At 46.7% G+C, this 22,914-nt stretch overlaps 1 protein-coding gene across 1 annotated transcript; it reads right to left on the bottom strand.

Annotated features, from left to right (window-relative positions):
* Positions 1-7: 7 nt before the first annotated feature.
* Positions 8-21,160, bottom strand: LOC116531200. The gene is given in 8 exon segments (XM_032249922.1): positions 8-1,021; positions 2,777-2,850; positions 4,345-4,430; positions 4,863-4,924; positions 14,019-14,183; positions 14,185-14,303; positions 19,919-20,493; positions 20,862-21,160. Coding segments are annotated over 8 exon segments (2,019 nt in total). The 3' UTR covers positions 8-382.
* Between the last annotated feature and the right edge of the window lie 1,754 nt (positions 21,161-22,914).

Below are 22,914 nucleotides of genomic sequence, written 5' to 3'. Positions count from 1 at the left end.
GAGGTGCCAGAAGACACTCCAGTGGTGGGGTTCATGGTCTCCAACGGTTATCATCTGGAGAAAGTGGTAGAGGTGCCAGAAGACACTCGAATGGTGGTGTCCGTGGTCTCCAAAGATTATCATCTGGAGAAGGTGGTAGAGGCGCCAGAAGACACTCGAATGGTGGTGTCTTTGGTCTCCAATGACTATCATCTGGAGACGGTGGTAGAGGTGCCAGAAGACACTCGAATGGTGGTGTCTGTGATCTCCAAAGATTATCATCTACAGAAGGTGGTAGAGGTGCCCAAAGACAGTCGGGTGGAGCTGTGTATGGACTCAGAAAATCATTGGCTAAGGGAAGTAGAGGGAACAGAAGACCCTCATGTGTAGGTGTCTGTGGTTTCTAAAACTCATCATCTGTAGATGGTGGTAGAGGTGTCAGAAGACACTCAGGTGGAGTTGTGTATGGACTCAGAAAATCATTAGCTAAGAGCGGTAGAGGTAACAGAACACCGTCATATGTAGGTGTCTGTGGTCTCGAAAACTCATCATCTGTAGACGGTGGTAGAGGTGTCAGAAGACACTCAGGTGGAGTTGTGTATGGACTCAGAAAATCATTGGCTAAGGATGGTAGAGGTAACAAAACACCCTCATATGTAGGTGTCTGCAGTCTCAAAAACTCATCATCTGTAGGTGGTGGTAGAGGTGTCAGAAGACACTCGGGTGGAGTTGTGTATGGGCTCAGAAAATCGTGGCCTGCAGAAGGTGGGAGAGATGCCAGAAAACATTCATGTGTAGGTGTCTGTGGTCCCCAAAAATTATCAGTTGGAGAAGGTGGCTGAGGTCCTAGAGGACACTGGAGTTGAGGATTTGTCAGAGGTCCCAGAACACCTTTAGCTGATGGAAATGGTTGAGCTCCCAGGTGACACCCAGATGGAGGAGGTGGCTGGCAAGCCATCAGTGGCTTTGAAGGATCAGCCATGAGGTAGGGGGAGTAGGGCAATCCTGAGCAATGACGATGCTGTGCTGCAGCCATGTTAACCTGCAGACAGAAGGAAGAAGTGTTTTGAAATGTATTAATTTGATGGACAGAACCACCATCAACAACACAGGCTGAACCTTATGTTGCTGTTAGTTTTTTGCACCTTTGCATCCTCCGGGTTTCAAAATAGCACATCAGTATCATAAAGTCACTCTTCCACTAAGTACCACCGACAGCTGGGGAGTGAGGAAAAGTAATTGGGACAAACTGTTTTCTCCACATGCCACTATGCCTGTCTGCAAATGTAGGCAGGCTGGGGACCTGCCCCAGGGGAGACAGAGTCATAGCGCAGTAAGGAAGAAGCACGTTTCCAACACGGGAGTGCCTATGTCTATCCTCATTCCTCCCTCACCGCCGTCACCAGAGCATGCTCCTTGCATCAGATAAACAGCGAGTAAGAGAGGCATGAAAAGCCCATTGTCCACACATGTGTTGCAGCTTCTTTTTGGAGAATGTCCCCCAGGCCTTTTATGTTCTGTCTCTGATTCTCAGAACTCTGCAAGTCAGTGTGACCACCTGCTCCAAATCTAAGAAAACAGAGGCTCCCCGAGGAAGGAGAGCATGTGCCCAGGGTCACACAGCTTGCAGGAGGCACAGTGGGAGTTGATTCCAGCTTTGCCTGCAGGACCCTCTCATTTCCCCTCTGCTTCCCTTCTTGACAAAAGGTCTTGTTCATTCTGGGGGTTCCCCCCATGAGCACAAATGGCTCTAGGGAAATGTGGGTTCCTGAAGACATTCAGGGGAACTGGAAGAAAGTTTTCTGATGGAACAATCCGACATACAGAAGTCAGTTAGGCACAGCTAGAATATTTCTTTGAATTCCCAGGCTATACAAATTTTAAGTGCATTATGACATAAATAATACTTTTGTACATGGGAAAATGAGGTATGAATTCTGAAAAAAGCAAGCTTTAGAAATGCGTTCAATTTCAAGTGTACAGTTCCCATCATGTGTAATCATAAGCCTCAGCAGCTATTGTAAGTACAGAGGCCACACGAGAACGAGCATAACTGAGCATCAATTAAAGCCTTCATTGGGAATCGTCGCTGTGGGTAATCGGTTACATTCACTTTCACTAACTCACAGTCAAGACATACTGTATTTTCTATTACAAGTACATAAACTCTGACACTTAGAATATTAGATCAGGGCACCACTGAAGCGGGGTGAAGGCGGGTTTTTACACAACACAGTTTACAACAGGAATGGGACTGTGATTAACTATGGAATTGACCTTGTTGAAGGGCACTCAAAACTGCACAAAGCACATATGAATATTGGATTAATGAGTTTTCACTTTCATCACTTCTGGGCATACAGCAGTTATTTCAAATGTTAATCACCTACCTTATAGAAGAAAACAAACAAAATCACAGCAAAATAACACCCCACATGTTTCTGAAATAGATCCCACAACACCTTGAGTAAAAGAGATCAGTCAGAGTTCACTGGGCCATGAGGCCTACAGAGGGGGAGGTCGGTGACATTCCTCATGTTATTTCTGGAAACAGAACAGTAAAAGCCCTTCAGCCCTCAGTCCCTAAGCATTGACGGCTTCTGGAGGCGCCACCCAAGATGACTAGCTGGGAATGGAGAAGCCAGAAAGCTTATGGGGAAGATGTTGCTTCTGAAAAAGTCCAGACAGAAAACATATCACAGAACCCACAGAGCAGAGGCCAGGCCAGGAGAGAGTGATGGAGAAAAAGAATACAGTGTCCTGATACAGGCAGAGTGAAAATGACCCCAGCATTTACCTTTGTCTTCTCTGTGTTTTCAGTTGGGACGCAGCTGCTGTTCCTCATGGGAACCGAATGAGGTCCTGAATCTGCTAAGGGCCAGAGAAGGGAATGGCGCTAAATCTGGCTTCCATGTTCTGTGCCGAATAAGAAACCCTCCACGCCCTCCGCTGCCATCTCACTCTCTTTGCCACACTCATGTCCCTTACCAGAGGCACAGGGTTTATTGGCAGATGCCTCAGAGGACTCTGGAGCCCTCTGGGCCTCAGCCCTGAGGAAGACACTGCAGATCCCTGGTCCTGGGGTATTCTTAACTCTCAACAGGCTGTGGACAGGTCAGGCTCTAACCAGCTGGAAATGAGCTTGAAATCAGGGGTTCCCAGTACACATCAAAGGAAATCACCCATCATGTGATCGCAGACTCCAAATTAAAATAGAAACAGCCATAGATGGGAAGAACATTTATAGGCCCAGGACAGCAGCAGCACTGCTGCTTTTCTTCAAGCTATAGGGGCATTTAAAATTCTGTGGATTCGTAGTGAATCTATCCTCCATATCTCACCAGGCATTGTCAATATTTATGAAGAGAAATGAATATAAAGAGACTAATACTCATGAGAAAAGGTCAGATTTACAGAAATTAAATGGAGGCTGGGTGTGGTGGCTCACACTCGTAATCCCAGCACTTTGGAGGGCCAAGGTGGGCAGATGACTTGAGGTCAAGAATTAGAGGCAAGCCTGGCCAACATGGTGAAACTCTGTCTCTACTAAAAATACAAAATGAAAAAATTTGCCAGGCATAGTGGCAGGCGCATGTAGTCCCAGTTACTTGGGAGGCTGAGGCAGGAGAATTGCTTAAACCTGGGAGGCGGTTGTTGCAGTGAGCAAGAATCGCACCACTGTACTCCAGCCTGGGTGACAGAGCAAGGTTTTCCAAACAAAAAGAAAAGAAAGAAATTAACTGGAAAGTTTTAGGGTCACACTTTAAATGTTAGAGGAGTAAGATTACACAGATATTTAGCTTACTAAAGGAGTTATATAATTCACAATAAACAATTTAAACCAGCAAAAAGAATGGAGTTCCGAAAAGTGCAAATAAATGATTCTTAAAGCAGACCTCATGATACTGCCTTATTGATCCATGAAGACATTGCCCAAAAATCTCTGTTCTTATCAGCACTTACAGCTCCCATTTAAAATGTTATTGTTGGATTTTTCTCAAATGAAAGAAAAATAAAGCCTTCACACTGACTCAAGGTGGGAAGGGGAGCTGGCCCATTTGCCTTGCAGGCTTGTCTTCGCAGTTAAAAGTAACCAAGACGTCAGGGTGGGGCAATGTTCACAGTCAGTGGAGGGGCCTGAACTGTACCACTCACAGGGGACCAGCCAAGAGCCATTCAGCTAAGACGCCTGAGAAAAATGGGGCCCTGTCACCCAATGGGACAACTCTTTTCTTCATAAGTGCTTGAACTGTTTCCAGGAAATATGACAATTACCCCACCCGAGCCCTCACCCCCAAAAGGGAGAGGCGGGGTGTGTAGATTTTGCAGCAGAAATTAAGCAGCTGTCTTCATGGGAGCTCCTACCTCTCCAGAAAGCGTTCTCCAGGCACAGGCGTTTCTGGACTGGCTCCTCACTCATGTGTCTCTTTGGCACTCTCTGCTTTCTCTTCCTTTCCCATTTAGAAAACAGAGAAAGAATTGACTTGAAGAAGAATTAAAACACCATGTTCTTTACTAGACACTCAAAGCTTCATCTTAAAACAAAAACATCCTTAAAAGTGACCGTCACAACTGGGCACGGTGGCTCACGCCTGCAATCCCAGCACTTTGGGAGGCTGAGGTGGGCAGATCACCTGAGGTCGGGAGTTTGAGACCAGCCTGACCAACATGTAGAAACTCTGTCTCTACCAAAATTACAAAATTAGTCAGGTGTAGTGGTTCATGCTTGTAATCCCAGCTACTCGGGAGGCTGAGGCAGAGAATTGCTTGAACCCAGGAATTGGAGGTTGCAGTGAGCTGAGACTGCACCACTGCACTCCAGTCTGAGAGAAAGAGCGAGATTCTGACTCAAAAAGAAAAAAAAATCCTTTACAATGACCTACCTGTGCTTCTTGTAGGCAGGCTTCCTCTCAGCCGTCTTCCTCTCGAAGGCTTGAGCACAGAGCTGTGGAAAGAAAAATACATCCACGTCCTGACCCGGCAGACTATGTCCAAAAGCAAGGAAAACAAACAAACAAAACTTACCCAGTTGTCAAACTTACCCTTTCTTGCAAAGAGACGATCTGAAAAAGCCACCACGCCCAGCCTGAAAGAACATCTTTCAAGTTCTTTGTAGAATTTGTTTTTTCTGATTTTAACTCCCAGAAATTTGTATTACCTGGGAGTTAAAATCAGAACCGACACTTTAAAAAATATCCCCACCCCAGGCATGGTGGCTCACGCTTGTAATCCCAGCACTTTGAGAGGCCGAGGTGGGTGGATCACTTGAGATTGGGAGTTTCAGACCAGCCTGGCAAACACGGTGAGACCCCATCTCTACTAAAAATACAAAAATTAGCTGGATGTGGTGGCAACTGCCTGTCGTTCCAGCTGCTCATGGAGGCTGAGGCAGGAGAATCACTTAAATCCAGGAGGTAGAGGTTGCAGTGAACCAAGATCACACCATTATACTCCAATCTGGGTGACAGAGCCAGATTCTGTCAAAAAAAAGAAAACTTCCCCCAATTTATATCGACAATTCTCTGTTCAGGACTAAGTGGGGTAGAGACTGTAAAATGCGGCAGGGCATGGTGGCTCACACCTGTAATCCCAGAACTTTTGGAGGCTGATGCAGGTGGATCACCTGAGTTCACAGTTCAAGACCTGCCTGGCAAAAATAGTGAAATCCCATCTCTACCAAAAATACAAAAATTACCCGGAAATAATGGTGCACTATAATTCCAGCTACTTGGGAGGCTGGGGCAGGAAAGTCACTGGAACCTGGAAGGCAGAGGTTGCAGTGACCTGAGATTATGCCACTGCACTCCAGCCTTGGCCAGAGAGTGAGGCTTCGTTTCCAAAAAAAAAAGGAGAGACTGTTAAATGTGCCTAGATATCTTCATAACTCATCTATTTTGTTTTCTACGTATCATGAAAGGCAGTCCCAAAGGGTAGGTAATTATCTAGAATGTAAAAATAAAACGTACTTCCTCTTCCCTTGAATATAAAACAGCATTGTGGGATTAGTGAGTGCTTTTTCCTTGGATCATTGTTCAGAAGGAGGGTCAGCCCCCAGACAACCACATTTTTTACTGTCATGAAAGGCAAGAGAAAATATAGAGCTCAATTTACCCAATGGACAAAAAAGCTCAAATGATGGCACAACTTAGCAGCCAAATTCCTATCAAGTACAGACTTTGGACATACTGATCCCTCTCCACCTGCAACCGGGAACATGCACTTTGATGACGTCATTCAAAATGACCCTGCCCAGACACACTTTTCACTGATTCTCTGAAGGGCAGTTCCAACAGATTCTCTGGGGCTTTCTCTGCATCATGAGATGCCGTGCAGCTCTGCCCTTCACCTTCCTGCAGTTTGTCGCCTTGTCCCTATGATCTCAGAGGAACTTTGTCTCAGGCCAACTGTTTGATCCTTGGACTCTTTCATTTCCTTTAAAATTCATTTGCTGCCCCTCTAAATTGCCTCCACCTCCATCTATCTCCCTCGCCCCTGAAAAGAGGGTGCTTTTTAACCATCTGACCCTTCTTACAGTCTCATTTTTTGCCTGGCTCCCATGTTTATGCCTGTCCTATGCTTTTCTTCTCCTGTTAAGCTGTCTGTTGTTAGTTCACTTCTGCAGTGAACCATTAGAGAGGACAGTGAAAGCTTTCCTTCCAGCTACACAATAGAATTATAAAGCAGAAAAGTTTAGACAGAATTTCCTACTTAAATGCCAAAACTTCGTACTCCATTTCTGATAAAGAGCACAAAGATTTAAAAAAAAAAAAACTTATGTTTGACCCAAAGCTCTGTTGACATTCTATTAAACAAACATCAACCTATTTAATTTTCATAATGTAAATGGCAGATATTTTTATAATTCTTATGCTAATAAATCATTTCCCTGATGTTTTTGGTAAAACTGAATATACATAATAAAGTCCAGAATCATGAATTGTTTTAAATAATTTCTTCTTTGTGATTACAAGTATACCTTTACAGGAAGTTAGTATACTCACACAGAAGATAATTTTTTGGAGGAAAAGGCCAACTGTAGAAACTCCCAGAAACACAGTAGTGAAAAGCATCCACCGAATGCCAAGAAAGTCATGTCCAGGATACAAATAATCAAGTAGAAACCTGATCGCCTGGAATAATAATAGTTCAAATAATTAAAAGGTGAATGACATTTATAATATTTCAGTAAATAATAATAATCTTTAGAAACCATCAACCTCCTCCAAGAGGAAACGACACCCCTCAGATATCACCAGGGGATTCCACTGCTTCAAAACGGATTGGAAGTTATGAGTCTCATGGTTTTTGCATGGCTGGTAGTGTTTTTAGGCATTCCAAATGTAGAGTGTGTTTTTTTCTTGATGTAAAGCAGGGATATCCAATTTTATGGCTTCCTTGGGCAATATTAAAAGAAGAAAAGTTGTCTTAGGCCACACATAAAATACATTAATACTAATAATAGCTGATGATCTAAAAAAAATCAGAAAAAGGCCAGGCACAGTGGCCCACGCCTGTAATCCTAGCACTGTGAGAATGCTGAAACCGGCGGATCACCTGAGTTCAGGAGTTCCAGACCAGCCTGGCCAAGATGGCGAAACCTTGTCTCAACTAAAAATACAAAAATTAGCCAGGTGTGGTGGCAAGGGCCTGGAATCCCAGCTACTCAGGAGGCTGAGGCAGCAGAATCACTTGAACAAGGGAGGCAGAGGTTTCAATGAGCTGAGATCGCACCATTGCACTCCAGCCCAGGAGACAAGAGGGAAACTGTGTCTCAAAAAAAGAAAAACTACCAACCAAAAAAAAAAAATTTTTTTTTTTTGCGACAGTGTCCCACTCAGTTGGCCAGGCTGGAGTGCAATGGCACAATCTCGGCTCGCTACAACCTCTGACGCCTGGGTTCAAGCCATTCTCCTGCCTCAGCCTTTAGAGTAGCTGGGATTACAGGTGCCTGCCACTATGCCCAGCTAATTTCTATATTTTTAGTAGAGACAGGGTTTCACCATGTTAGTCAGGCTGGTCTGGAACTCCTGACCTCAACTAATCCACCAGCCTCAGCCTCTCAATTATAGGAGTGAGCCACTACACCAGGCCCATCATTTCTTTATGTTTGGATAACACAAGGACTTGAAGACCCTTTCTTCTTTGGGTCAATCAATGACCTACACCATACACACTTTACAAAACAAAGGACAATACAGTCATTCACATCCTGGTCCTGTCAGTCCTAGTGACTCCCGCATTGCAAACCTCCCAGCAGGTGCAGCCCTTTCCTCTCCATCTGATGGGCTTCTCAGCTCCCATCACACTGACTGGACACAGACTCCCTAGAGGCAGCCCCCAAGAGCAGAAGACAGGGATGACACAGAATTTCCTAAAAAGTCATCAAACCAGATGACACAAAACTCAGATGACATTTCACTTTGTTTTGGTTCATTTTGTTTGAGACAAGAGTGCAGTGGGCGATCTCGGCTCACTGCAACCTCCAACTCCTGGGCCCAAGTGATCCTCCCACCTCAGGCTCTCCAGTAGCTGAGACTACAGCCATGAGACACCAGGCCTGACTCATCATTTTTGGAATCTTTTGTTAAGGATGGGGTTTGGCTATGATGCCCAGGCTAGTCTTGAACTTCTGGACTCAGGTGATCTGCCTACCTTAACCCCCCAAAGCGCTGAAATTACAGGCCTGCACTGTGTAATGTGCCACATGACACAGCCCAATAACAAGGAAGAAACTAGGGTCCAGTGTCTACTCACAAGGGTGGAGTGATGGCTGAGAAACTCCAGCAGGAGGAGCCAAAAGAGCAGCCGCCACACCCACATCTCCTCGTCTTCTCAGGGTGCCCTGAGGCGGCCAGGACAGAGATGGCAGCGGCTTAGGGCTAGGGGAAGGAAGGGGGTGGGGATGGGAGGGAAGGGGAGGGAGGGGAAAGGGAATGTTGGGCACCCGGTGGAGGGGGAGGACAACAGTCCGGGAAAGGATCTGGTTTAAACTAAGTCTTCAAGGGAGAGTGGGAGGTTCAGCTACAAGTCAGGGAGAAAGTCTATCAGGGAAGCAACAGGATATGCGGGGCAAGAAAGCAGGAGGCTCAGGAGCAATTAGACGGAGACCAGGGCTCTGGTTTCCACCAAACCTTCTCCTGTTTGGGCGCTGCCTAAGCAACCCTGGGGCTTTATACTGCCTCTCCACCAATCACAGGCCTCGGAACATAATACCTCACAGTGGACATTCCACAGAGCACCTGTGTCCTCCAATGCCCCTCCCCCATCTCAGGCCCCCTACTTGACTTCCAAGGACAGGTCCTCTCTGGAACCTTCACAGACCTCACTTCTGGTCTTTCCCACCAGCTCCCTGTCCCTGCTTCTGAGCGGCTCCTTCCTTCCTGAGCTCCCAGGGTTTCTCACAGTCAGTCTTGGCTGCAAAACATAAGAAACAAATGATGGCAGGATGGCAGGAAGAACCCCACACACAAGCAGAGTAGGAGCTCCACAGCCCCCTCTCAGCCATTCATATTCTAAGCAACAAAACATCAGAAGGATACAGAAGGTCCCAATAATAAAGCATCTCCATCACATCCATGGAGCCATCGTCCATCATCCTGTATCTCGGATGACGGCAGATGAGGGGATGTGGAGCAACATTCATTTTAAGCATGCATGCATGGTACATTTACAAAAATTAAACGCAATTATCTTGTTCATCAAGCAAATCTCAGCATATTTCAGAGAAATCCAATCACGCAGCATGTTTCTGATCATAGAATTGTGCTAGAAGTCAATGATTAAAAGCTATCCAAAAATTATTATATGCTTGGCAATTCAAAGCATACAAACATAAGAAACATAAACATAAACATTCTTTCTTATGTTTATAAGAATCCAAAATGAAACAAGACTGCTTTTATACTCAGTGATAAGATCATAACATGACAATCAAATGTCTCCCTCTAGCCCAGGAATTCCACTTTGTGGCACAAGGTTGTGTGGTCTCAAATCACCCCTAACCCACTTAGCCATGTTAACATCTGAAACAGGGTGATGTTGTCACTTATCTATATTATCTTACTGCCTGTGAAGGTGGACTTTTAATTCTGAACCCTAATGAGGAGGAGAAAACCAAGTTGACTCTCATGGTTGACTTCCCAGGGATGGCCACGGAATCTGTGCATTTCAAGAGACAAAGTTCATGAGCCTCTCTCCTGGGGGATTTGGCCACAATACCCAGAGGATTTAGCAGATCATGAGCGATGGGTGGGGAGTGCCAGGCAGGTGGGCAGGACTCAGAGGTTTGGTGACCAGATCAGACCCCCACTGTCCATCATCTTTCCTAGCCCCGTCCTCAGCTACACTTCCCAAAGGCCTGCTTCTGCCTGATCACACAGTGTGCTCAAACTCACTCAGGCCTCTCGCAGCTGAAAATCACTGCTTTCAGTGTCTTTACAGTTTACTATGATATAAAGTTACTGTAAACTGCAAATATTCTATTCTTGCTACAAATGCCTTTATAGAAAAACAACCCTGAGACACAAGCAAAATGAAACAGTGATATGGCATTCAATTCTATTCGTATGCTGTCACCTGCATAAAGAGCCCCAGATTTGGGTTGTCTTGGTTGTGAAAGGAGAGACCAAGTAAGTGGGTGTTGAAGTCAGATTAGCCCAAAAGTGAATGGCAGAGAGTACCATGACGTCCATGAAGGGTTGCTGGGGTCACTTTGATTATAGCCCAAGCAGAGACAGGGCAAGGAAGGAGATGTGAGCAGAGTTTGGGGAGGTAATTCATGTAGCCCAGGAAAGGCTACCCAAAGCCAGGGTCAACCTCCCTTGCAGGCAGGTCCCTCGTGGAGGCACAGCCACACACCTTAGATTTGGGACCAGCTGTGTGACGCTGGGCTGGTTTCCTTCCACACAATGGGAGTGTCAATGCCTGTGTCAAAGGCTGTGTGAGGAGAGGGGGAAGCAACGTGCTGAGCACCCATGTACTGGGTGTCATCACATCACAAGGACACCTTTCCTTCCAGAGCTGGCACCTGGGAAGGCCCTTGGCACTAAAGGCAGTGATGATCATAACAGCAGCAAATCATCATTTATGGCTGATGATGGAGAGCCACAGGTTAGGGGTCCTAGGTCCTTGATATCAATGAGGGTCTGGGGACTCCTGGGGACAGCTGAGTGAGTCCTGTAGGTCTCCTGGGTCCCCAGGGGCCAGGTCTGTCTTCAGTGGCATTAGGCCTAGGCTGGGATGCTGAGACAGCCACTGGACCATCGGCAGGACAAACAGGCACAGAGGCAGTGGATCCATCAGAGATGGCAGGTGTGGGATCATCTGTCCACCAAGTAGAGTCACCAGTCCTGGCTGACCACTGCTTCCACAGACGATGCCCTGTCCCTTGCCTCACACTTTGGCAGGGCAGTGGCTAGCACCTGGGGCCTCACAGAGCATCCCTCTAAGACCTCTGTGTCCTGGTCATTGAATGGGCACTTGAATGTTCCAGGGCCACTGGAACAAGGAGGAAGAATCAGGCCCCACGATGTTCTGGGACAGTGCTTAGCACAGGAAAGTGCACAGAATGCATGCACGACACAGGGGAACTGTTGGTGTGGGAGCCAATATTTCATGACCTCCAGCCCTAATCTGAGCACTCTCACCTGTAAAATCTGAAACAGGGGACTTACAGGAAAGATAGCACCTGATTTAACTTAAAGGAAATAAAATGCTGAATGTTCCCACTCCTGATAGCCTTACAAATCAACTCTTGCAATGCTCCCATCTTCACCACTATCATATGGGGTAACTGAGGCAATCAGAGATTTACTGACGCAATGCCACTCAGCTGATTCTGAGTTCACTGCTGATCACAACTGAACAAACTCCTTTTTCTGAGGTTTACCCTGTTTGATCATGCTGCTGCTGATTTTGTGCAGCTCTGGGACAAACTCCACCTGGCTGAGGATAAAGCAAATCAGAGGTGACTCAGTCCTGCTGTCATTTCCTATCAATTCTCCACTCTCCTCCTCTGCCCCTCCACAGTCCCCCACACAGGCTGACACTGTATGGTAGCCCTAGCGGAGTCCACTGAGTATTTCAGGTTCTCCTCTGGGCCCCTTGAAGGTGGAGGTAGTTATGGGATTTGCTTTGACTCAGGAGATGTGAGTGGAAGTGAAGTGTGTCACCTCGAGTCAAAAGAGCTGGAAGCCATTCAGACTGGCCACCCTTTCCTTCATATATTAGAGCCGCTGATAGGTCCCATATAGAGGCTGCTCCTTTATTCGGGTGGCAGATGAGGGGATGTGGAGCACAGGGCCCAGGAGCGCCATGGAGGATGTGCAGCGTGAGTGGGAAAAGAGTCTTCAGTGTTGTACATTTCCATGTTGGGGGCCTGTTTATTGCCTACAGTGATACCTGGTCCATCCTAGCAGGCACACACTATCTACTCCATGCTCTGTGAAGCAGGCTAGCCTACCATCAGAACATAAACTGGTTGTAGGACACACATAAGCTTCAGTTCCAGCTCTGCCTCTTATTAACTGCAACCTCAGGCATTTAACTTTCATTCTCTGAGCCTCCGTTTCAATTCTGTAAAATGAGTTGGTTATACTACTTCAGGTTGTGGACAGAATGAAATGAAATAAAAATGCATGTAGAGCACTGAGCCCAGGGTCTGGCGCACACAGTGAGTACTTTATATCAGCCATGTAACTTCATAATGCACAGTGATTGTCAATATTCAGACAATGCAGCAAATTATTACCAGAAAAGTAAACTTACTTGCATATGTATTCTTTCAATCTTTATTTTTAAACAGATAGGAGAAAACTATGAATACTCTTTCATATCTAGTGTTTTTCTCTTAATAGCATATTGTTAAAAATTTTTTATCTTGGCCTGTCACGATGGGTCATGCTTGTATTCCCAGAACTTTGGGAGGCCAAGGCGGGTGGATCATGAAATCAGGAGGTTGAGACCAGCCTGGTCAATATGGTGAAACCCCCGTCTCTACTAAAAATACAAAAATTAGCCAGGTGTGGTGGCATGCACCTCTAGTTCCAGCTACTTGGGAGGCTGAGGCAGAAGAATCACTTGAACCTGGGAGGCGGGGATTGCAGTGAGCCAAGATCATGCCACTACACTCCAGCCTGGGTGACAGAGCAAGACACTCTTTCAAAAGGAAAAAAATATACATACATATATATTTTTATATATATAAATATATATGTAAATATATATATATTTATATATATGTAAACATATATATATGTAAATATATGTACATACATATATACACACATATAATGTCAAAAACAAAAGATCATTTATAAAATCATTTTAAATGACAAGATAATGTTTAATTTAATGAATAATTTAATTATTACTATTGGACTTTCTGTAGATGGCACAGAGCATTCAAAACAAATGAAGCAGAATTTAAAAAGTATTACTTGTAAAATAAATGTGATATTATTAATTATTTGATTCAAAAATATAGAACTATATATGTAATATAAAATGTTCTTCTAATTACGAATCATATTAAAAATAATTTAGAAGCTGCTGATTTTGATTTCTGTTTCAAATTTTGCAAAATAATTTTTTTTTTTTTAAAGACAGACTCTCCCTCTGTCACCCAGGCTGGAGTGCTGTGGTGCAATCTTGGCTCACTTCAACCTCCGACTCCCAGGTCCAAGCGATTCTCCTGCCTCAGCCTCCCGAGTAGCTGAGACTACAGCCACATGCCACCATACCCGGCTAAATTTGTGTTTTTAGTAGAGGCAAGGTTTCTCCATGTTGGTCAGGCTGGTTCTGAACTCCTGACCTCAGGTGATTCACTTGACTCAGCCTCCTGAAGTGCTGGGATTACAGGCATGAGCCACAACTCCCTGCCTAAATGTTGCAGGATAATAAATGGCCTTTTGAAGTACTGCTGGACACTTATCTGGTTGTTTTTCTTTAGGTTAACATGCCAGCAATGATTCTTTTTGACTTCCTGACCAATACAGTGGTTTTTACCCAAATAATTCAACTACTCTACTCCATCCCTAAGCTACTTGCATGGAAGGAAAAAGGAGGAAAAAGCCAGTACTGTGACTGCCTACGCTCCCCCCAGCATGGCCCCCTGTGAGACGTGGGGCAGCCGAGACCAGGAACTGTTCCAGGGCGCCAGGCCCCGTCTGTCTGCACTCACTCACCTTCCTCAGGTACTTGCATGAGGGATGGCACTGACTTTACATGCTGCTGCAGCTCCTTGGTGAGTTGGCCCTGGTCATGGGACAGGAATTGTGGGGTCAGAACAATAGAGGGCTTCACCACCTGCAGAATGGGAACAGAAGCTCATGATGAGGGCCAACCCATTAGATAATTAAATTTTTAAAAAGTTTCTTGAATGAGTGGAAAAACAAGGTGATGCTTGAGTCTATAGTTGTCAAGAGCATGGGGGCCACAGAAAAGGTCAGAACCAAGTTCAAATTCTTGTACTTTGAATTTCTACTTCATGCTATGCCAAATTAATTTACCCGTCTTCACCTGAATTTTCTTTTGTGTGAAATGGAAACTATTTCATTCCTCATTCAGTTTCTGTCAAGGATTCTAAAACACCCAACTCATTTATATGTATCGTCATTTCTGTCATTTCTGTGGAATCAATTTCACTATTATTGGACACACAGTTCTGTGCCTAAAACCTACAAAAAAGAAAATCTTACATCTAAAAAGTGTCAGTGATTTGTCATTGTTATATTATTAATCATAACTGTGTTTAATCCACAAGGCCCTGTGCATGGCAGGTGCTCAACAAACACTTGTTCAATCAGTGCATGTGGCCTCTGCAGCCACACTGTTTGGGTTCTATTCGGCCTCTACCACTCATTAGCTGAGTGATGTGAGCAAGATAATTCATGTCTTTATGTCTTCATGTCCTTCTCTATAAAAAATATATAATAAGAGTCCCCAGCTCCTTAGGTTGTTGCCAGGGGTGAGTAATTTGGCAAATAGTAGGGGCTTGTTAAATATTAGCTGTGATAAACTCCTTCCAAATCGTCCTTTTCAGAGCCACAGACAAGGTCACAGTGCCACCTGGCGACCCTAGAGTATAAGTACACATGATCACCAATATGCTCTCTCTCCACCACAGGTCCAAAACTGAGTAGTTACCTCCTGGAGGTTTCTGCTGCATCTGCCTTCTCAGTGCTCACGTAAAGACTTTTGTATTTTCTTCCTCGCATTCCTGCAGATGGGGTTCACGTTGCCCAACACAGCTGGGTGATCCACACAGGGCAGTGACCACCTGTGCCAGCCCTGTGACGTCGCTGGAGGACCACTGTTCCTTCCTTCTCATGTTCTGGGTAGATGCCAGGGCTGGGATGACCCATACCCTCAAGTTTCTTGCTTTGGAAAGTCACATTTTCTTTTGGCAAGGAAGGCAAAGGTCACAGAAAGCCAGAGACCCGTGATCTCTCTGTGTCGCAGGTTCAAACTACAAAGGCCTGAACACTCTATGCTAAAAGCCCAAGGCTCGGGTGCTCCCCAGGGCTTCTCACCTCACGACCTCTGCTGAGGGAGGATGAATACTATGTCCTTCCAGGGCTTTGGGAGCTTGTAGCAAGCAGCCTTCCCAGCACAAAATCTTTTGGAAACCTCAAACTGTGTCTAAAACACTCCTGCACATTTTGAATCCTATTTCCCATATCTCAGCATGTTTTAACAAAAAAAAGAAAAACTCAATTTCCTAAATATGCAAGAGCAATGGATATTGTAGGACAATGTGACTTTTAAAAACATGTTATTTAGAACGGGCACGGTGGCTAATGCTTGTAATCTCAGCACTTTGGGAGGCTAAGGTGGGTGGATCACCTGAGGTCAGGAGTTAGAGACCAGCCTGACCAACAAGGAGAAACCCCATCTCTACTAAAAATACAAAATTGGCCAGGCATGGTGGCACATCACTGTAATTCCAGCTATTCAAGAGGCTGAGGCAGGAGAATCACTTAAACCTGGGAGGCGGAGGTTGCAGTGAACTATCATGCCATTGCACTCCAGCCTGGGCAACAAGAGCAAAACTCCATTTCAAGAAACAAACAAACAAAAAAACTGAGTCTCAGAATGATGAAGCACTTTGTCCGATGTGACTCAGCTAGTAAGTTTTGAGACCTTGCATCCAATCAAAGCCCATCTCATTCTAAAGGCCATGCTATGTATTCTCTGGCCCATGGAGAATAATTTTAACACAATCAGTGCCATTTCTACACAACAACGTTCTTGTCTCAAGTCCAAGAGTGCCTCCTATACCTTCTATAACACTGGCTTTCTGGTCACTAAAGATGCCATTCTAATGTATAATCATGTGGCCAATGGAGATATGACCAATGTCATCATGTGTGTACACCCATAAGCTGTACACACTCCTCCTTTGTCTGATGAAATTCAAGTACCCTTTTTGATTACTTAGCAAAACTGAGCTTTAAAAGAGTTAAGGTTTTGCTGGGTGTGGTGGCTCATGCCTGTAATCCCAGCACTTTGGGAGGCTGAAGTGGGTGGATCACGAGGTCAAGAGATTGAGACCATCCTGGCCAACATGGTGAAACCCCATCTCTACTAAAGGTACAAAAATTAGCTGGGTGTGGTGGTGCTCGTCTGTGGTCCTGACTACTCAGGAGGCTGAGGAAGGAGAATTGCTTGAACCATGGATGCAGAGGTTGCAGTGAGCTGAGGTTATCCCACTGCACTCCAGCCTGGTGACAGAGCAAGACTCTGTGCATATATATGTATGTATGTATGTATATGTGTGTGTGTGTGTGTGTGTGTGTGTGTGTGTGTGATATGTATATAAAGGGCTAAGGTTTTTGTATCCATGGAACTTTCTGTATTGCTTTTGAAGTCTCTAGGTAAATGAATATTCTTCTAATAGTGACCTGTGTCATGGATGAACCTGGAAACTATCATTCTCAGCAAACTGACACAAGAACAAAAAATCAAACACCACATGTTCTCACTCATAGGCGGGTGTTGAACAATGAGAACACATGGACACAGGGAGGGGAGCATCACACACTAGGGTCTGTCGAGAGGGGGAAATAGGGGAGGGACAGCGGGGGATGGGGAGTTGGGGAGAGAGAGCATGGGGAGGAATGCCAGATATAGGTGATGGGGAGGAAGGCAGCACACCACACTGCCATGTGTGTACCTATGCAACAATCTTGCATGTTCTTCACATGTACCCCAAAACCTAAAATGCAATAAAAAAATAAAATTAAAAAAAAAAGTGACCTGTGATTTTGTTTTGATCAAGTGTTTTCAAATTTGTCATCTTTGAGGGGTTTCTACAGCATCAAACTCCTAAATTGAGTCTTTTTGGCTTAAAATTAACCTTGGGATTTTTCAGCTGGGTCCCTCAGGGAGTCTAAAGAATGTGTCTCTCATCTCGTTAAGACATTAAATGATTCAATTTAGTTGGTAGATTGTATGGGTGGGCATGGTCAAATGTGGTGATACTGCGTGGGAGGGAATCGTCTAATGAGGTGACATTAGATCTCATCTCAGTTATATTAATGGGTGTGTTGTTGATACACATGTTCCAAAAATTTTATACATTTATACAAATTGAATATGTTATGATTTACAAGTTTGATTGTTATGCTAAATATCTGCTAAAGTTCTATTTGTATGAACATGTTATTGATGTCTGGGCATGGTCACTCACTCCTGTAATCCCAGCATGCTGAGAGATGAAGACAGGTAGATCAACTGAGATCAGGAGTTCAAGACCAGCCTGACCAACACGGTGAAACCCCATCTCTACTAACAATACAAAAATTAGCCGGGCGTGGTGTCAGGCACCTGTAATCCCAGCTACTTGGGAAGTTGAAACAGGAGAATCACTTGATCCCAAGAGGCGGAGTTTGCAGTGGTCTGAGATCATGCCCATTGCACTCCAGCTTGGGCAACAAGAGTGAAACTCCATCACAAAAACAAAAAGAGTACAAAAATTAGCCTGGCATGGTGGCATATGCCTGTAGTCCCAGCTACTTGGGAGGCTGAGACAGGAGAACTTCTTGAACCCAGGAGGTGGAGGTTGCAGTAAGCTGAGATGCTGTCATTGCACTCCACCCTGGGCAACAGAGCAAGACTCCATCTCAAAAAAGAACAACAAAATAAGTTATTAATGTATTCGGAGGATTATATGAAATTTATAAAAGTCTGGTGGTCCTGATGTGATGCCGTCAGTCAGGATTCTGGTTACTCTCTTAAAATGCTGCACATAAGACTAGTAACTACATTTCCTTGTGAATCGGGAATGTTCAGCAGATTTTCATCATAACTATTGATTCCATCATCCACATTTACTGTTTTGAATTCGTCTCTAAAAATATCTGTAATCAGCAACAGTCCAAATTCAGATTTTCTTTTTTTTTTTTTTTAAGATGGAATCTCACTCTGTCACCTAAGCTGGAGTGCAGTGGCGCCATCTCTGCTCACTGCATCCTCTGTATCCTGGGTTCAAGTGATTTTCCTGCCTCAGCCTCCCAAGTAGCTGGGACTAAAGGTGCCCACCACCATGCCCAGCTAATTAGTGGCAGTTGAGACAGGGTTTCACCATGTTGGCCAAGCTGGTCTCCAACTCATGACCTCATGATCTGCCATCCACCTCAGCCTCCCAAAGCGCTGGGATTACAGCTGTGAGCCACCATGCCTAGCTCCCAAATTTGCTTTTCATGGAAAAAACCCTACCAAGTCCTCTTGAACACAGGTTTCTGATTACTCATAACAATGAACTACCCAGGCTTCACCACTATGTGATATAGGCATGGTAGAAACTCACACATGCACCCCCTCAATACATTAAAAATAAATTTAAAAAAAAAAATCAAAGGCCCAGGTCCAGTGGCTCATGCCTGTAATCCCAGCACTTTGGGAGGCCAAGGCAGGCAGATCACTATGGTCAGGGGTTCGAGACAAGCCTGGCCGACACGGTGAAACCCCAAGTCTACTAAAAATATGAAAATTAGCCAGGCATGGTGGTGCATGCCTGCAATCCCAGCTACCAGGGAGGCCGAGGCATGACAATTGCTTGAACCGGGAGCAAGAGTTTGCAGTGAGCCAAAATTATACCACTGCACTCTAGCCTGGGTGACAAAGTGAGACACTATCTCAAAAATAAAAATAAAAATAAGTAAACTAAAAATTTTCTAGAACTCTAATAAGGAAACTTAAGTGTTCAAAAAACTGCTAAGCGAGATGAAGCAAAACAAAATATCCATAAAATTAAGATAATGTCTTTATAACGATAACGTGTAGTTAAAACACTGTTGATTTATTACTTTTTATTTTATTTTATTTTATTTTGAGATGGAGTCTCACTCTGTCAACCAGGCTGGAGTCCAGTGGCGCAACCTCCACCTCCTGAGTTAAAGCGATTCTCCTGCCTCAGCCTTCCAAGTAGCTGGGACTGCAGGCACTCACCACCACACCGAGGTAATTTTTGTATTTTTAGTAGAGATGGGGTTTCACCTTGTCGGCCAGGCTGGTTGAAGGCTTCTGATTTCAGGTGATCCCCTCCCCACGCCGGGGACTCCCATAGTGCTGGGGTCACAGGCATGAGCCACCGCGCCCACCCTCCTTGTTTTGTTTTCTAGATTTAAGAAACGTTTTTTTCATAAGTTATGTATAACTTACACCGATTGGGTAAAGCACACTCTTGTGAACAGAGGTGGGTGGATGCGTTTGTTTTTCCTCCCTACTTGATCCCTCCTAAGTTTGGAACGGGTTCATAAATATTCTCGTTTTCCGTATCGTTCTTATGTTCTCATTACCAGCGGGCGACAATCCGTAAGAGTGGTTCCGTTGAGCGAAGCCTCCTGTTTAAGAATACGGAAAACGCCTGGCCCCGAGTGTGCAGACACAGTGAGGAGGAGTGCCCCTGCCTGCAGGCCCGAGAGCCTTAGAGCTTTACGGCAGCAGCACGGCAGGGAGCGACCCGCAGCTGCTCGCGGGCAGGAAACGTGGCGCAGCCCCGGGCGGCCCTCCTGCCGGCGGGGCCTTCTGCTTCCTGGGGTCTTTCTCCTCCGCCCCGCCGGCTGCTGGGGGATTGGCGGCTGCCCTGAGCCTGGAAGTCGCTCCATCGCCTCCTCCCGCAGCGGGAAGGGAGAGGCTGCGTCGGCTGGAGAGAGGTGGGCGGCCTGAGGCGAGAGCCAGGCTAGCCCCCGCGGGGAACACAGCGACCTGGGCAGCAGAGGCCTCGGCGGCTGCTCCGCAAACTTCCAGAGAATCAAAGGCGCCTCGCGAGAAGATGCAGCCAGTGGAACGCCGCCCCGCAGCCCCGGGAGGGGGCAGCAGCGAGGCAGCCAGGAAGCCCGGGGCAGGGCGCTGGGCACCTTAACCTTCGCTCCAGCCTCCAGGGGGCGCCGCACCAGCCTCCGGGCGGCACACACACCAACCTCCATGGGGCGCCGCACCAACCTCCAGGGGGCACCCACACCAGCCTCCAGGGGGCACCCACACCAGCCTCCAGGGGGCACGAACACCAGCCTCCAGGGGACGCCCACACCAGCCTCCAGGGGGCACGAACACCAGCCTCTGGGCGGCAGGCACACCAGCCTCCAAGGGGCGCCACACCAACCTCCGGGGAGAACCCACACCAGCCTCCAGGGGGCGCCCACACCAGCCTCCAGGGGGCACGAACACCAGCCTCCGGGCAGAACCCACACCAGCCTCCAGGGGGCACTGCACCAACCTCCGGGCAGAACCCACACCAGCCTCCAGGGGGCACCCACACCAGCCTCCGGGCAGCACCTACACCAGCCTCCGAGGGGCGCCGCACCAGCCTCCAGTGGGCACGAACACCAGCCTCTGGGGGGCGCCGCACCAGCCTCCGGGGGGCACCCACACCAGCCTACCAGGCTTCACCCGCCGACACCACACTGGGGCGGGAACTGCACTGTCGGCCCCGCCACACTGACCCGGGCGGCCCAGGCCCCAGCAGCCAGAGGACAAGCCCATGCCCACTGCCCCCGGCTGACGAGGAGACGGATGGCACCCTAGAAAAGGGCAAGAGCTCAGAGCTCGGCCCGTGCCAGGAAAGGCCAGGAGCAGAAGACGGAGAGATGGAGATGGAGAAACAGCAGCGGGAAGGAGCGCGCTTCACGGGCGGGTCCCCATCGCTGGCGGGGTTGCCATCCGCTGGCGGGGTTCCCATCCGCTGGCGGGGTTCTCATCCGCTGGCGGGGTTCCCATCCGCTGGCGCGGTTAGCGCATGAAGAGGATGAGGCAGCAGAAAGCAGAAACGAGAAGGTGCAATGACACAGCGGAGCACAATGCAGAATCCAGTCCCAGGACTCCAGTCAAGGCTGGCTTTAATTCCAGCTCACACCCACCCCAATCAGAGAGGATCAGGGGAGAGGGGGGACCCAAGGAACACTGGAACCTGAAGCGCTGGGAATCTGAGGCCGGGACTGATTGCGGGAAAGAGAGGGCATCAGGAAAGGAGAAAGTGAGGCAGAATGGAGGGCGCAGGATTGGAGCAGTGAGCTGGGTTAGGAAGGATTAGAAATCAGAAGCTTAGGAAGGATCCAGAAAGAAACTGTCCATAAGAAGGTGCATGCTGCGGCCACGTGGCACAGTGGCTCACACCTGTAATCCCAGCACTTTGGGAGGCCCAGGTGCGTAGATCACCTGAGGTCAGGAGTTGGAGAACAGCCTGGCCAACATGGAGCATCCCTGTCTCTACTAAAAATACAAAAATTAGTCTGGCGTGGTGGTGTGCGCCACTAATCCCAGCTACTCGGGAGGCCGAAGTGAGAAAATTGCTTGAACCTGGGAGGTGAAGGTTGCAGTGAGTTGAGATTGCACCACTGCACTCTAGCCTGGGCAACAAGAGGGAAACTTGGTCTCAAAAAAAATTATTGATTAACTAATTAATGAGGAAATGTCTTGGAAACCGTTGTTCTTACAGTTTTGGGGGTTTTGTTTGCTGTTGCTGCTCTATGTAGGGGCATATTTTTTTTCCTTTTATGACAGAGTCTTACTCTGTCACCCAGACGGGAGTGCAGCAGTGTCATCTCGGCTCACTGCAACCTCCACCTCCTGGGTTCAAGCGATTCTCCTGCCTCAGCCTCCCAAGCAGCTGGGATTACAGGGGCAGGCCATCAAGCCCAGCCTTTATTTTCTTATTATTATTTTTCTTTTTTGATATGGAGTCTCACTCTGTTGCCCAGGCTGGAGTGCAGTGGGACCGTGTCGGCTCAATGCAACTTCCATCTCCTGGGTTCAAGCAATTCTGCCTCAGCCTCCTGAGTAGCTGAGATTACAGGCACCCACCACCATGCCCAGCTAATTTTAGATTTTTAGTAGAGATAGGGTTTCACCATGTTGACCAGCCTGGTCTTGAACTTCTGACTTCAGGTGACCTGCCCACCTCAGCCTCCTAAAGTGCTGGGATTACAGGCATTATTGCAGGAGCAGCCGCGGGAAACAGATCTCTCGGACACCGAATATTGGAGGAAGGAGTTTATTCGGCCAGGAGCCAGGTGGCATATTTGCCTAATATCCAAGCTCGCCTAACAAAGGAAGGTTCCTTCTTTATATAGACTTATACTTTAGATGTTACACGTGGAAGAATCTTAGGTTTATAGCTTAATATATGAAAAGGGTCTCTGTTTAGTCTTAGGAATTACATATGAAAACAGTTTCAGTTTACAATCTTAGGTTTTACATATCAAAAGGGTTTCAGTTTATAGTCTTAGGAATTAACATATGAAAAGGGCTTCAGTTTACAGTCTTAGGAATGAAAAGGGGAAGTTGATCTGAGATGCCTGGGTCTCCCTCTTCAGCATGAGCCACAGAAAATATTTTTAAAATTGCAGCTGGTACACACCTGTAGTTCCAGCTACTTCAGAGTCCTAGGCAGCAGGATCACTCAAGCCCAGGAGGTCAAGGCTGCAGTGAGCCATG

Source organism: Sapajus apella, unplaced genomic scaffold (assembly GCF_009761245.1).
Source record: "Sapajus apella isolate SASKATOON/1434 unplaced genomic scaffold, GSC_monkey_1.0 scaffold69, whole genome shotgun sequence".
Classification (NCBI taxonomy): Eukaryota; Metazoa; Chordata; class Mammalia; order Primates; family Cebidae; genus Sapajus; species Sapajus apella.
Note: the sequence above shows the minus strand (reverse complement) of the source record. Positions and strands in the feature narration are given on the sequence as shown.